Source organism: Onychostoma macrolepis, chromosome 07 (assembly GCF_012432095.1).
Source record: "Onychostoma macrolepis isolate SWU-2019 chromosome 07, ASM1243209v1, whole genome shotgun sequence".
NCBI lineage: Eukaryota > Metazoa > Chordata > Actinopteri > Cypriniformes > Cyprinidae > Onychostoma > Onychostoma macrolepis.
In genome coordinates this window covers 36,507,786-36,523,767 of record NC_081161.1, presented here as the reverse complement: position 1 = coordinate 36,523,767, position 15,982 = coordinate 36,507,786, and the positions used below count along the sequence as shown (strand labels likewise).

The 15,982-nt window shown below is 39.5% G+C and overlaps 1 protein-coding gene across 1 annotated transcript in view; it reads left to right on the top strand.

Moving 5' to 3' along the window:
- The first annotated feature begins 186 nt into the window (after positions 1-186).
- efnb3b (ephrin-B3b) overlaps positions 187-15,982 on the top strand; it is a 73,410-nt gene continuing 57,614 nt past the window's right edge. The window contains exon 1 of the mRNA XM_058782089.1: positions 187-1,575. Coding sequence (XP_058638072.1) covers positions 1,427-1,575 — 149 coding nt within the window. The 5' untranslated portion in view covers positions 187-1,426. The remainder of the gene's footprint in view (positions 1,576-15,982) is intronic.

The following is a 15,982-nucleotide window of genomic DNA, read 5'->3' as shown; positions in this document are numbered from 1 at the left end:
TATTTATTAAACAAGCTCCTTATCTGCTGCATATCTTACTAAGCTTGTCATTAGTGTCGTTACCACCAGCATGAAATGTTATTACATGCACCGTTACCAGCGAATGCACTGGGGGCGCTGTAGCTCCGTAAGCCGTCGCTTCTGAATGCACAGCGTTGATCGGTGTGATCGGGTGCCAGGGATCATGATCATCAAATCAAATGGAAAAAGAAGCAGTCACAAAAATGTACGTGCTCTGAGACTGGTATTATTTATTTATGGATACAGAGAATCCTTTACATGAGCGTTGGGAAATATGTTTGCATGGTATATGGATGTGTTTGTGACTGACGTGATTTAATAGCACCTCTACATGCGGAAAAAACAAATCCCCCAAAGAAAAATCCGCTCCGTTAGTGCGCACTCCAGCCGGAAGATGGGATTTTTCTTATTCGAGCGCGCACACCTCCCCTTTCCCCCTCCCTCCTGCTCTCTCTCTCTCTTTCTCAAACAACTCAGCCTGTCAGTGTGCGCCGAGCGTTAGGAACAAGTCTCACTAGTCGGATTTGCAGCCAGTGAGAGAGACACATCGAGAGAATCCAAGCAGGACAGACGAGAAATGAACTATCTAATGACTTGCCACATCCGAGCACATTCTCAAATACCCTGCAACCGAGACCCATGAATAAGGATTGCAATATTTTTTCCACCCTGGAAAATCTGGCAATAATTTTGTCAGTCTCGGCACATTTGTAAATTTGTGTCCATTTGATATGCTTGTTTTTTTTTATTTGCCTTGATTAATTTCGTTTTGCTATCTTTGCGTTAATTATCCGGATTGCTTGCTGTCCAACATTTCAAGTGCACGCGGAATTATTGGAATCTCGAAGGCAAGCAGGAAAATCCAATTGGAGAACTAGAGGAGAGAAAGAGAAGCAGTGAGATCTGTCCAGCATCAACATGTTCTTCTGAAGAGGCGAGGAAAAGCTCATTCCCAAAACATCATCCATCTACCATCACATTCCTGTTCTAATTCGTCGGGAAAACAGAATGAAGTGGGAGTGAAAAGGGAATGGGAAAGATAGGTTCAGTCTGAAAGCCACGGGAAAAAAAAAACAATAAGCATCACGAAATACTGGAAAAGTAAACTCTTGCAAGGAAAATTGCAACAAAACGGCTGTGGGAATTGAAATTGCGGCGGAGTTTTGTCCACGAGCTACTTTTCCCTAAAGACGATTTTTTGTGGAATTCTCTGCTTAAAATCCACACAGACTGCACCTTTGTTTAATCTGTCCTCCCGTGTGTGTATTTTTTAGTTGCTAGATATCCATGCAGGCTCCCAAAACACGTTGTTCCTGATCACACTGACGGATTCACCTGAAGCACACACGCTTTGTTCCGAGTCCAGAGATCTCCAACCTCTGGGAGAGTATCCCACACAGCTTTGATGGGAGTAAACAGACGGAATTCGGGATTTCAAATGGCGAGTCAAGGCTGTGAAAATGGATTGGGAATTCTCCTGATATTCTTAGTGGATTTACTCGGGATCACGGCGACCAACATGGAGCCCATCTACTGGAATTCCTTGAACAAAAGGTAAGAGCCGCAACTAAAGGCATTGGGCACGGCGTTTATTCCCCGTTTATTTAAGAAGAGCTTTGCGCTGGAGATAGTCAAACGCTTCGTGTTTTCGCACAAATCGGTGAAGGACGGCTTTGAAACGTCTCTCGCAAGGGGAAAGAAAGCTGTTAAGCGCTATTACGCAGACAAGCCCCTTAGTGGATAATCACGCGTCTGCAGAAGTTACGAGCATCAATGTCGCCAGACTAATAAATGCCACATTTCATTGACGGTGTGCGTTGAGGAATTTTACGACAGTAGCCGCCACAGTTACCGCTGTTTATTGAGGCTGCACTGTTTCACTGCCTCTCCTTCAGATACGCTCCAGTTAGATTGGCATGAGTTGCTCAACACCAAGTATTTTTCCGTCTTAATGCCATTTAAACAATGTAACCTTTGTAAAACGTTCTTGCTTAACTTGTGAGAACGTGTAGAAGCCCTCAGAGCTGCTTCAGTCACCAGCTTAACTTCTGTCATGACAGCAGTTAAAACAAAAGAGATTGTTCTGCCAAGGTGTAAACTTGAACATTTCGTCGACACCTATTTTTACTGGTCATGCAAAAATGCTTGCATGAATTCAAAACCATTTGCGCTTTTATTTATAGTGACAGCTCTGCAAAATGCAACTCGAACTTTAAACGAAACTGAAAAATGTGAACTGGTAGAACCATAGGGACTAGCCTACTATTAGATAGCAACTTATCTGCTGTCATGACAGTAGTTAAAACAAAAGAAGGTGTAAGCTTTCACTCTTAGTCGACACCTTCTGCTGGACAAGTTAACGTGGAAACACCTAAAGTGAAAAGTTTTACACGCAGGTGTTAACTTTAGATGGTCAATCAGTCCCATTTCACGCTGCAAAATTTATTACTCCAGTCACGCAGGTGACACGATTTTCCCTGCCGCAGGAAGGAATAGTGGGTAATTTACAGCTAGATTTCTCGTAGTATATATCTGTAAATAAGGGGGAGGTTTCTGCAACCCAGCAACTGTGAATTCATTTAGTGGGGAGCCAAAGAAACCCATGCAAACGGCGTGTCCGGCACATAAACGACGATTTATGGCCGAGCGGACCCCTTTCTTTCTTTCGCCCTTCTGTCATTACTGGGCTTGTTTAAATGGACACCCGGCGTCGTGGGAGCACTTGTGTGCCCGGTCTAAATCGGTATGTGGGTTATGAGGGGCTATTAGTGGTGCCACGAGCTCTTGAAAGACGAATAGGTTTTTAATGTGTCCATGTGGCGCATATACCGGGCGCTGCGCTTCAACAGATGCTGCTGGGGGGGATGGAGGGGGTTTATTCTGTCCCAGTGGCCGCTGGCAGACGCTCTTAATGAGGGTTCTTGTCGGCGTTGCTTGTGTTAATCTAGCAGGGGTTTGTAAGGACCTAATTTAAACGGGAGCGCGGGTGGGGGGCATGACCGTGACCACGCGTTTTCTGCTTGACCTTTACCTGAGAATGAAGGAGAGGAGCACCGATGACAATGGTTTTTAACTGATTCAATCACTTGTAATCGATGTTAAGTCGATCGGCAGTGGGCGCTCGTTTTCTCACGGATTCTTTGCACTTTAAATGATCCGAATTCGCTTCACTTCACAGTGGAAACGCTCAAAACCCGCACTTTGCTAAAACCATATAGGGTAGAGTGGGGGAAAATAACCCCCTTAAGGACAGTGTACATTTTTTTTCTGTAAAACAAAGGTTTAAATGTGTTCAGAAAAGTTATCATAGTTTTAGTGTCAATGACATAAATTATAAACCAAGTAAGAAAAATGTCCAGAGTTTTCATGTTAGATTTTTAGCAAGAATTAAATTTGTACCAAGGTGGCGTTTTGCCGTAAAATGCCCCCCAGGCAAACAAAGCAATATGCTTTAAACATTTACAGAAAAATCAGAGTTTAGGCAGTTTTAGCTTAAAATAAAAAGAATATAATCAATTATGGATTACAAAATTATAATAGCCTATTTGAAAAAAATTGTTAGCTGATGCTAACTGGATAGCTAACTAGCTACCTGATGCTAACGTGAGGTAATTTTTAAATATAAAGTCCAAATATTTTGATTTAACCAACTAGGTATATACATTTGATGGAAAACCAAAGAATTTGATGTTCAGAACAGAATAACAACAGTAATTGCCAATTGCCCCCTGACTATGTTTGAGAAAAAAATTGTCATTCTGAAAATATAAATATATTTTTTATTAAATAACGCATACTCTCTATCTACAGGCCCAGCTGTTCTCATATCATATATAACTGTGATGTTCTACAAAACAACAAACTTTAAACACTTTTTTTTTTTACTGCTGAAAATTAGATCATTTACTGTGAAATCGGTTTTCTCTCCGGTACATCACCAGTGTAAACTTCATTGTGAAAACTTCTACATCACTCTTGTCGATGTAGTCCATAGTTACAATAAAAATTTATCTTGACTTTATCTCGTGGTTATTTTGGGAAAAACAGCAGGGGATGTTTTACCTCGTGGGGGCGTTTTCCCCCACTCTACCCTATGTCATCCTTGACTACAAAACCAGTCATAAGGGTCATTTTTTGAAATTGAGATTTGTACATAATCTGAAAGCTGAATAAATAAGCTTTCCATTGATGTGTATAGTTTGTTAGGATAGGACATATTTGGCCGAGATACAACTATTTGAAAGTCTGGAATCTGAGGGTGCAAAAAAATCAAAATATTGAGAAAATTGCTTTTAAAGTTGTCCAAATGACGTTCTCAGCAATGCATATTACTAATAAAAAAATAAGTTTTTATATTTACAGTAGGAAATTTACGAAATATCTTAAAATATTGATAATTTTGACCCTTACAATGTATTGTTGGCTATTGCTACAAATATACCTGTGCTACTTATGACTGGTTTCGTGGTCCAGGGTCACATATTGCGGTGAGTGTTCATTTTACATATTTACATACTCACTTAGTAACACTTGAAATTAACAAAAAAAATGGAACCAAAAATGTGTTGTTTTTAATTGGCAGTCCATTGAATTGGCAAATGAAGCATGCATGGTTAATGGCTCACAATATCAAAATGGCAAAATATCGGCCGATTAATTTGCCTGGACAATCTGCCTTACATGTTAAGCACCATAAATTACATATTAATTAATGTTTGGTTGTATTAATCACTCACTATTGTGTCACATGGTAGCTTGAACTCTGTAATGTAAAGTCTGGTGTCTTTACACAAACACAGCGTCGCCATATTCGTATTTGATTTGAAAATACACTGTGCAGTGTAAATTTGGCTGCTCATGCAGACATACACTTACAAGACATCTGCACCGTGTGTTTTTGCTCCAGGCTACAGGAGTCTGCACAGTTCGCACTAAAAGTAGCTGTACGCAGGTTATATTGTTGGCAGTGCTGTATATTTAATAGGGATCAGTGAACCTCTGCTCCTCAGTGCTTTGAAGATGAGGTCCTGCACCTGTAGAATGTTTTATTCACCCGCTCTATCCCATCACTCTCTCCGTCACTACTACTACTCCATCTCACCCTCTCACGATGGCGCTGCCATTCTCCTCCTCGTGCCAAATTAGAAACATGTGTAGCCTTCAGAGGAACGAAGAAACAGTTGAGAAGTGATGGGAGGAAAGAGAGATCGAGAGAAGAGGGAGGAACAGCGGGGCGCATCCTTAAATGTACAGAAATCAATATCTTCTAAGCCATGAATGTCAGTTTGAGTTAGGCTTAAGAAAATGCAAGTCCAGCACAAAGATCACCTTGAAATTGTCTGCTTAGGGTAAAAAATCTATAAAGCAAAAATTGTGCTTGTTTTTAGACACTGCAGTTTAATGTAATTCTGGAATGTATATTTAACTAAGGGGGCATAGATGAAAAATGGTTTCTTGAGACTGAAAAGGCATGAAGCAGGACTTCGAGGGCTTTTTTTAGTAAACAGTAATGGTGTTTCTCAGTGAGCCAGCTTGTCTGGGAAGTGTCCTTCACCTTCTGACATTCACACCCCTTGATACATTGTTTACACACAAGAAAGACAAAGTGTGTTTGTGTGTCCTTGGTACCCGGCCCTCTCTGGATGAGCAAACACATCTCTTGAATGATGTTCTAAGGGGTCAGTTAGGGCCGTGTAATTCTTCCAATTGACTATGTTAAGATGCTGGTTGGGTAATTTGATCCCAAACGGTTACTAACGGTTCAGAAGGTTTCCGTGTTCTTCTGTCTAAATCACTGTGCGTTTCGGTAATTGCGTTTCAGAGATTCAGATCCAGCTCAAACCTGTGGGGGGTTTTCCGATAATGAATTCAGACGAGCGATTGTGGGTAACTGTAAGGATTTGTGTGTTATCATAAATGTCACAGGGTCTGTGTGTGTACACGTGATGGGCCTTTTGTATCAGCGCTCGCTCTCAAAGAAATATGTTACCCCCACTGGATTTTTAATAATTAATTTATCGCAGGCTAATTGGGCTCGGATAAAAGCGCTAGTTAACCGATCTCAGGCTTAAGACGAGGGAAATTTGGGAGGGAGGTCGTTGGGAGAAGGGATTAGAATAAGACACGATCTCTATAGGTCACTGACATACATGGTTGTTTTCAGAAAGTCCTCATTTGTAAGTCGCCTTGCATAAACATCTGCTAAGTGAATGTAAATGTAGAAATAAACATAGAAAGGTTTTTTTTGACATGCGCACGAATGGATTAGAGGATTGAATGCGTGTTAATTTTCTAAACTGGGTAGATCCATTTAAGCTTCCTGACTGGATTCACCTCCTTTGGTCAAGGGAAATTTGGTTTTATTCAATGAGTTTAAATGCTTGACTGTGTGTGCAGCATCACTGTAGTCTAAAAAAAAGAAAGGAAGAGAGAGCGTGCTTGTGTGAGCTTATGGGTTTACTTGTGTGTTTTGAGGGTGCAATTGTCGCCAGAAGTTAAATAAATATGTATTTATACATACTCTCTCTCTCTCTCTCTCTCTCTCTCTCTCTCTCTCTCTCACACACACACACACACACACACACACACACACACACACACTGTTATTAAAGAAGTCTCTTATGCTCAACGAGGCTGCATTTATTTGATCAAAATTCAGTAATATTATGTAATATTATCACAGTTTTCAACAGTCATTACTCGTCATCAGTGTTGCATGGTCCTTCAGAAATCATTTTAATCTGTATATTTGAGGATTCTTTGATTAGAAAGTAAAGGAGCAGTAAGTAAAGTAGATTTATTTATGTACCTGCTGAGGCATCCCTATGTAAAAAGTTTTCTTTTAGGAGTTTTAGGGTTGAGTATTTGGTTAGTCAAAAAATACAAATATGTCTCTAATAATGTTATCTCCTCTTTTAGATAGCCAAGTAAACTAGTGTATATGTGTGTATTAGATAAAGGGTTGTACTGCATGACTGTGTGTGAAACAGCATTTGAGCTCTTATATAGCATCTTCTCCGTACCCTGGAGTGAGAAATGGGGAAAATTGTGAGTGTTTGTGTGTGTGGTGCAGGGTCTGCTGGAGGCTTTACGAGCTCTCAGCAACAGGAGCTGTGAAAATGGCTCTCAGTTGATGTGGCAGAATAACTGCAGCCTGCCTGCAGACCAGACACACACACACAGGGCTATATAATGGAGAAACAAAGGCGCCTTCCCTGCGGAGACAGCCAGAAGTGTGTTCAGGGGCTGTGTGATGCAAATATAAGGAACACATGTTTACACAAACACACTTTTGTGTGCCGAAATATATCCAGACGTTTGTGGGGTGTTAATTTAAACTATTCAGAAATAATTGAAAGGACGTCACACACACGGTTTGATTATTAAACTCGTGCTGACATGCGGGGAATGGTGTGTTCCTGAGAGTGGGCCCCCAGGGGGCCCGGGCCTCCTAAACCCCTGCAGCATGGTACGAGTGTGTGTGTGTGTTGTGTGTGTGTGTGTGTGTGTGTGTGTGGTCTCGCTCTGAACATCTCTCATCACTTGGTGTTTGTTTGAATCTGTGTATTTGTGTGTGCAGGTATGTGATGACAGTTCTGGGAAACTGGGCCTCCTCACTTAAGCCATAATATTCAAACGCAGACAGAATATGAAACGGAGAATCAGTTTAGCTCATTCTCCGCCATCTTCCTTGTTTTTTTTTTTTCTTTTCTTTTTGTTTTTTTTAAGAGTAATAAAGCTGATCAGGGACTGTGCCCACCTGCTGCTACAGATGTTAAGACCTTCACTTCTGTTTTCACTCTCTTTCTTTCTTGGCTAATTCCATTCACAGATTTAAAGGGTCACATGAGCGTTGGGCAGGAGGCTTTCCATCTGTGTGTGTGTGTGTGTGTGTGTGTGTTTGTGTGTGATTTGGTTAGTTTCACATAGACCTCCTTTACTAATCAGGATCATCCTCTCCTGCTGCTGTAAGGTCCAGCATGGGTCAAAGACACGCACATACACATACCATCAGGACTGGATTTGGCTAATGAGACTGGGAAGTTTTCTTTCTTTCTTTCTGTCTGTCTTTCTTTCTTTTTTCTTGTTTAGTTTTGATATGATTTACTGTTTTAATATTTTTTAAAGAAATAAATACTTTTATTCAGCCAGGATGCATTATATTTATTAAAAGAGTCAGTAAAGACATTTATAATGTTACAAATAACACCTATTTTAAATAAATGCAGTTCTTTTGAACTTTCTATTAATCAATTAATCCTAAAAAACAAAAATTCTGTCTATCACAAAAATATTAAGCAGCAGCATTTTTTTCAACATTGGTTATAATAATAAATGTTTCATGAACGCCAATTCAGGATATTAGAATGATTTCTGAAGGATCATATGAAACTGATGACTGGAGTGATGGTTGCTGAAAATTATGCTTTGCCATCACAGAAAAAAAAGAAAAGCATTTTAAAATACATTAAAATAGAAAACATTTGTTTTATGGATGGAATGGAATAACAGTTCACAGTATTGCTTTTTACTGTATTTCTGATGAAATAAATGCAGCCCTGGTGACCCCAAAATTACCAAATTTTGAATATGAGCCATATTTACAGACCAAAATGGGTGTTTTTGACACTTTTTGGCCAGTAAGCAACACACTGGCAACCACCGACAATGCCGTTGCACGATTAGAAGATTTTTCTTGTTGTTCTCTTCAGGTTTCCTCTTTCCCCAGAGTTGATTAGATGAATCGTAAACTTAATTAGCCTGAGGAAAACCTCCATACTACTATAGATTAGCCCATGTCACCCAGGCCTGCTTTTATTGACTTCCCCTGCCTCTCTGTCTGCCTTCTGATCTGGAATCAGCTCTGATATGGGAAACAAAGGAAAGGCAAGTTTTACATGACTGATTCCAGATCTAAAGGTCTGGGGGCTAAAATCTGTGTGAGATAGCACCGTTTACTCTACACTTCAGATTTGAAATGTTTCTCTAGTGGTCAAAATCATAGGCGGTCAATATTAATCAGAGGATACAGACGGTTTGAAGTCAGTTTGGCCATCTGTACATTGTGATTAAAATCAGATATCTCTGTCTGCCTGTTCTGGGGTGGGTCTGTGGGTCTGTAATGGGGTCAGTGTCGCTGCTCGGGCCGAAGGTGACTGATCTTGGAGCTGTAAAAGGAAGCTGCAGACAGATACACGGAGCCAGACTTCATTTGCATTGTCGTTTCTACAGTTAAGAACACACAGTGTCAGAACACAGGAGAGGAACAGCAGTTATCAACGGAAACTGGGACATCTGCAGTTGTATTCAAAGTGCACATAATGTGCAAACCTTTCCTGTCCTCCATGGCGTCTGACTGTGCTGTTGTAGTGATAAGTGTTGTCTGATTTTGACCGAGGCCCTGTGATTTGTGTTAAGGCCTGTGCTAAAAATACAGCTTGTGTGTGTGTGGGTTAGGACATGTAAAGCCTTTATCTTTATGAAATCCTCCTGACCAGTTCGGTTAAAATGAAATATATCAGGAACAAATACGAGTTTGTATGTTAGGAAAGGTCAGCATATTACTGTTCTAAAGTTTGATATCAGTACTTTTTTTTTTAAAGAAATTAAATACTTTTATTTAGCAAAGATTAATTAAATTGTTCAAAAGGGACAGTAGAGGCATTTATAATGTTAAAAATATTTCTGTTATTTAAAATAAATGCTGTTCTTTTGAATTTTTGTTTATCAAAGAATCCTGAAAAATATCACAGTTTTCACAAAAACAATAAGCAGCACAACTGTTTTCAATACTGATGATAATAATAAGGAATGTTTCTTGAGCAGCAAATCAGCATATTAGAATGATTTCTGAAGAATCACGTGACACTTAAGACTGCTGAAAATCAAAATGTAAAATAAAATATTCAAAATATTACTGTATTTATGGTCAAATAAATGCAGCTATAGTGACCATAAGAGATGTTTTTCAGTAACATAAATATCTTACCCCAAATTTTGAACTATGTATTATTGTATTGTATTTTTTATTGTACTAATGTATTATTTATTTTATAAATCGGGCACATGGAACAAAATTGACAAAAATAGTGCAGATGTGCACCCCCCTGTCCACTCCTGTTGAGTAATCAGTTGATTTATCAGTGGAGTGCTTGAGTGGACAAAATGACCAGAATGCCCTAGCATGTGTATATGTGTGACAGTTTGTAATTGTCAGTTAGGGGGCCTGGGGTTTGACGTGACCTACTTAGAGAGTGAGAGATGGTCAATGGATCACGACCCTGAAGGCTTCCTGCCTCAAACACACACACACACGTAGTCTTCCCTTATATAAAGCAGAACGCAGTACTCACAGTTGGTGACAGCGCTAGGGCCGTGTTCCAGCCTAACGAGAACGCATGGCCCTCCCACGACTCCTCTGCACACTTCAGCTTGAAGAATCCGTCATGTTAGGAAACATAAACCAGTCCCACCAGCAGCGCTGTTTCCTGCTATTGTCATTGATTGCTTTTTACATGGACAAAACAAATGATGGAGACTACAATTACTACCATCAACAGTTGTAATCAGTGCTGAATCAGTTCCCTTAAAGAAATTGTTCATCCAAAAATGAACATTCTGTCATCAATTACTCACCCTCATGCCACTCAAAACACGTGACTTATTTCTTCATGGAACACCCAAGAAGATTCAGTATATTACAGAATTTTGAGAGTGCACTTTTTAAAGAGATTATATTTTAATATTGAAGTTTATCGATATTGATCAATACTGGATACATTTTATTTCAGGTTTTAGTGTTTTTCTGTTTGTTTTTGCTAATTAATATATATAATAATTGTATTATTTTTTTTATATATATTAATGTTATTCTATTTTTAATGTTTGTAATATTTAATTTTCAGCTTCTTATAAGTCAGAAGTTTAATATTGGTGCATTCCTACTCTTTTACATAATGAACTGTGAGGCTGTTGTATGGCATATTGTGTATATATTTATACTGTAAATATTCACTATACCTTTTAAAATGTTTCATTTCAGTTTTTAGTGTTTTTTATATTTTCCTAAATTGTTATACTTATTAATTTTATTATTTTAAAATATTAATGCTCTTCTATTTTTAATAAATGAATGCTATGCTATTTTTATTATTCAACTTTCTTATTATCAGAATTTTAATATACAACACAATTAAGTTATTTCAACTTATTTCTTCTCTTTAACTTCAATCGTCCAATTGTCATGACAAGTTTTTATACGTTTTTTTTGACTATTTGTGAGTGGAAATAAAGGATATCTTCAAGTCTGTTATTTGGCAAAACCCCCAAAAATGAGTCCATACAACTTGTGCCCTATATATTTTGTAAATAGTTAAACAATATCTTTGAACTTACAAAAATGTAAGTCCTAATTTGCTGAAAATATTCTGTTTCAGCTTTCAAATTCCATTCACTAACTCTCAATATGGCACTTAAAAACGTGTCACACCATGGTTTTACGTCATTAATGAGAACAAATGACATTTAATATCACTTACGTCAAACCTGATGTGATATGTCTTGACACGCCAGATTTAAATTGAATGAGAGCGCAACTCGGATGGAAAGATTTTCAGCTGATTACAGTTTGATTTTAACACAAACTATAGTGCACAACCGTTGTGATGCTTTTTGTCGTGTTTAAAGTTTGACAGCCCTTAATTGAATGGAAAAGTACATTTTCAGCATTTCGCTTAACTTCTTATTTTATGTTCCAAGGAAGAAAGAAAGTCTCACGGGTTTTAAACGACATTAGAGTGAGTACATTCATTTAATTTTTGAGTGAACTTCCTTTAAAGTTCAAACGTATGCATCCCTTAAGCATTCATTACATGACTATAATATCAGCTGACACCGCTGTTGTTTTTGAGTTTCTAGGCATAGTTCAGAGCAGCGTTTTCCTCGATTGTATGCGTTTGTGTGTGTTTGTAGAGACTGGCAGTACTGCAGGCAGGGTGGTGGGGGCGGCAATGTGAACCCTGTATTCATGAGCTGGGCGGCAGCTCCAGTTTGGCCCCCGGTGCTGATGCCATGTTTTAATATCGCTTCAGAATTTCAGCTGCGTTTCCTATAATTCAGCCCAGCCTTGAGATGCACTTCTGAGTGCAGCCGGCTTTGAGTTTCACCCCTTTTTTTTCTCTCTCTCTCGCGCTCTTTTTTCTGTTTCTCTGTTTCTTTCCTTTCTGCAGAAAAGCTTTAACGCATACGTCTGTTTAAAAAATGTTATAGCTCAGAGCGCTGGATCAAATCCAACTTCGGGGTTAAATTTCCTAGGAGGCCGGACTCCCTCCTTCAGTAGCGTATCGCTCGCTTTTCTGGAGTCTCTCCTCCTCTGCCCCCTCTCCCTCTCCTCCCCTCAGAACAAAAGAGGTCTCCACTGCGCTTCGCTGAAAGACCTCAAAACACACACACTCACACACACACACAAACGTCTTAACACATATACTCCTGCTTAAACACTGAATCATTCGTCAAAAATTATACCTCGCTCGATGAATCCCCCCTCTTTCCACCTTCCCCCTCATTCTTTTACTCTCTCTTTCTATTAGTTTTCCTGTCTCTTAATCCATTCGCTCTCTCATATTACACATGTTTGGCCAGACTCGGTGTGTGTGTGCTGGGTTTAAATAGTTGCTTGTGTTTCTCCACTCCGTTGCCTGTCTTTTCGAAGTGGGTGGTTTGACGGGTTGGTGCCAGTCCGAACATCTCAAATGCACTCTCACACACACAGTTATTCTTTTGAATAATCTTAGTTTTTAAAGCCACAGGCCCATGTCAGAAAGTTTTATGTTTCATGCTCTTTGCATGTTTCTCTGGTAAATATTTTGGCAAATTTGATTACGCTTTCGATCAAAGTCCTTTAAAAGGAAGTTGCCGAACTTGGCAGATTTCATGATTGTAAAATACAATATATCAAAACTATACTGATTATATTTGATGCTCATTTAAAGTTATTCTTTAAAAACATTATATGACTAAACACTAATGACACTTTTTAGTTTAATTTAATTTCATTGTTATTTTATTTTATCAAACCAAAATCAGAAGAGAAAAAACTGAAAAACTCCACAGATTGTGTCTGACCTGCCTCTCTGAGAGTATTCGAGTAAATTAGGTGCATTTGTGAGTGACCGTGTGACGCTCAGTGGCAGTTCTCAGTGCTGTACCGCTGGGCGACAAGAAAATCAATCCTCCTTTACCTTTCCTTTACCCCGTCCTTATGCACTTTTCTTTCTTTCTCTTTCTCTCTGCCTCTTTCCTCTTCTTTTTCAGTAGTGCGTTTCTCTCTCTCTCTGTTGGAGTCCGGCTGTAGTATAACTCCAAAGCCACGGGAGGGAGAACAGATGGAGAGGTTTTCTTTCTGTCCGTCCACCTAAAGAAAGGGGGGTTAGAAATGCCAGGCGGAAGGGTGTGGGGGTTTGTCGGGTGGCGGAAACAAAGACTCCCCTAGCTTTTTACTGCACAGAAGTGATGGAGCTTTGTGTGAGTGTGTGTAGAGTTGTGTATATAGATTTTCTGATTGTGTCTGGGCTAAATCCACAGTTTTTTTTTTTGTTTTTTTTGTTTTTTAGCTGGACATATTTATAAGGTGAATGAAGGTCATTTTTGACAAATTCATATGTGCTTTCTGAACAGCAGCCACATTGAAATGTACTATTTAGCGTACTATATTGTCACAAGTATCCAAATGCTTGAATACTAAGAAGTGACAAGAATTTTCAATCATAAAAATGAAGAAAGTTAGTTTTTAGTTTTTAATTCTATGATTGGTTACGCTAGGTTTTTGAGAGGTACCATGTGTCTGATTTGTTAGTCAGGACAGCAACTGTAAACAAAGTATGTGTATATATTGTGATTTAATGCACACAAACATACAATCAGGTTTTTTTTTTTTTTTGCATTGACTGGAAATTTGAGCATGGGTGGCCTCATCCTACATGACGCCACACACACATTTACATACATGCTTTCAAACACACGCTTAGCATGAGTGGGACAGTGTGTCTTGTTTCATATAGTGCAACACACACTATCAATTACTTTTTTGCCTGGCATTCCAGAGTTTTCATTTGTGCATGTATTCCTACCCACCTGGTTCATGTTAGTTTCTCTCTTTCTCTCTTTTTCCATGAATAAGTGCCCAGATCTGGGCTGAATGGATTTTGATAGGCATCGTCAGGCAACAGCGTTCCCTGTATCTGTCTCTCGCACTCAGTAGGAGCCGGGATATTGAGTTTCGCTTGGGTTCGGAAGTGAAATGGGGTGCAGATGAAACTGGTCTGTCCTCACCCTGTGCACTCCCCCTCTCTTTCTCCCTCCCTCACATCTCGGGCCGCAGGGTGCTGCCGTCTCTCTTCTGAGGGAAATATCACATCATGAAGGAAAACATAGCTGCACTCTCCCCCAGTCCCTGCAGTGCAGATAATTTATTTATTCTTCACATCGGAATTGGAGCGCAGACAGGAACAGACAAGATCAGATTCATAAAGTCCTCCTGTAAGATCTTGAAATGTGATTATTTGGGGTGTAAGTGTTGAATGTGATTTTTTTTGGTGTCTTGAATTTTAAAACTAAATCCATTTAGATTTTGTGGCAATATCGGAAGATGGAATATTTATTTAATGCAAATAAAAATGAGGCTGTGAGAGATAAAATTGCTGTTACTGTTATGTAATGTCTTAAAGGAACAGTTCACCCCAAATTTTGAACTTTTTAAAAAGATTTTTCTTGTCAAGTTGCATGTTTCCATTCAGTGTAAGTGAATGGTTACCAAAAAAGACAAAAACACAAACACACACAAAATGTATCTTTCATAATTTCATTGTTTTGGAGTTTTTGCTATTATACATTGAATTCTTGTTCCTATCAAGTAGGCTAAATATTCGTCAACTTATGCCCAAAGTATACTTAAGGTTTGATGCAAATGCTAGCATATACATACAGCTGAACACAGACTTAATTAGTATACTTAGTAAGCATAGTATACTTAATTTGCTTGAAATGTGCACTAGAAAGTTTCATCCACGTTCACCGTCTGCGCTATAAAATGCGCTACAAAAAATGAGAGTTGTGGATTTTTAGACACCTACTCTGACTTAGGTCAATAAATCAACATAAAAGTTGCCATATATTGCTGTTAAAGTTGTATCTTGTCAAAAAAAAAAAAAAAAAAAATTCTGTTGAGTCATGACACAGTTTGACAGCCGGCTAGACTGAGCGAATCTGTCTTTAAAAGCAAACATAATTATGTCAGCACCCTGAAAGGACAGGGGTGGGAAGAGAGGGGGTGTTTTGATTTATCCGTCCATATTAAGGCGACATTTGCAAACCAAAACCATAAACAAAACAGAGCAAGTCGCTCAATGGACGTGTGAAAGTGAGTGGGAAAACAAGAGCCAACGGCCTGTACCACTTGACCCTGTCTTAGGGGTGCATGAGCGATGGGTGGATAATCCCCCTACACTCACACCCCTCTGAGACCCCCTCCAGGGCCGCCCCAGTGTAGCGCACTCGGCTGTCAATCACGCCACAAAGCTGTCTGTTAGGGGATTAGGACCCTCTCTTTCTTCCTCTAGACTTCTCTCTCTCTCTATTTCTTCTCTTGTGTGTCTCTATCTCATTCACTTATTCCCTTCATTGGCAGCTGTCTTTAAATCCGGTTCATTTTCTGCTTTTCTGCTTCCACACATCCTCTCGTTCTTTAACTCTCGCTCTCTTTTTCTCATTCGTTTTCTCACCTCTTGGCTGTAATCTTCTCGCCGTACCTGCTTTTCCTCTCAAGCCGCTTTCTCGAACGATTCTTCACGTCTGTCCGCTCTATCTCTCCGTCCCATTCGTCCCTCTTCCCTTGTTTCTGTGGGAGAGGGGTGTCTGGCAAGGATGCTGCCGCTCAGTTGTGCCAGGAGCCGCAGTGACAGACACA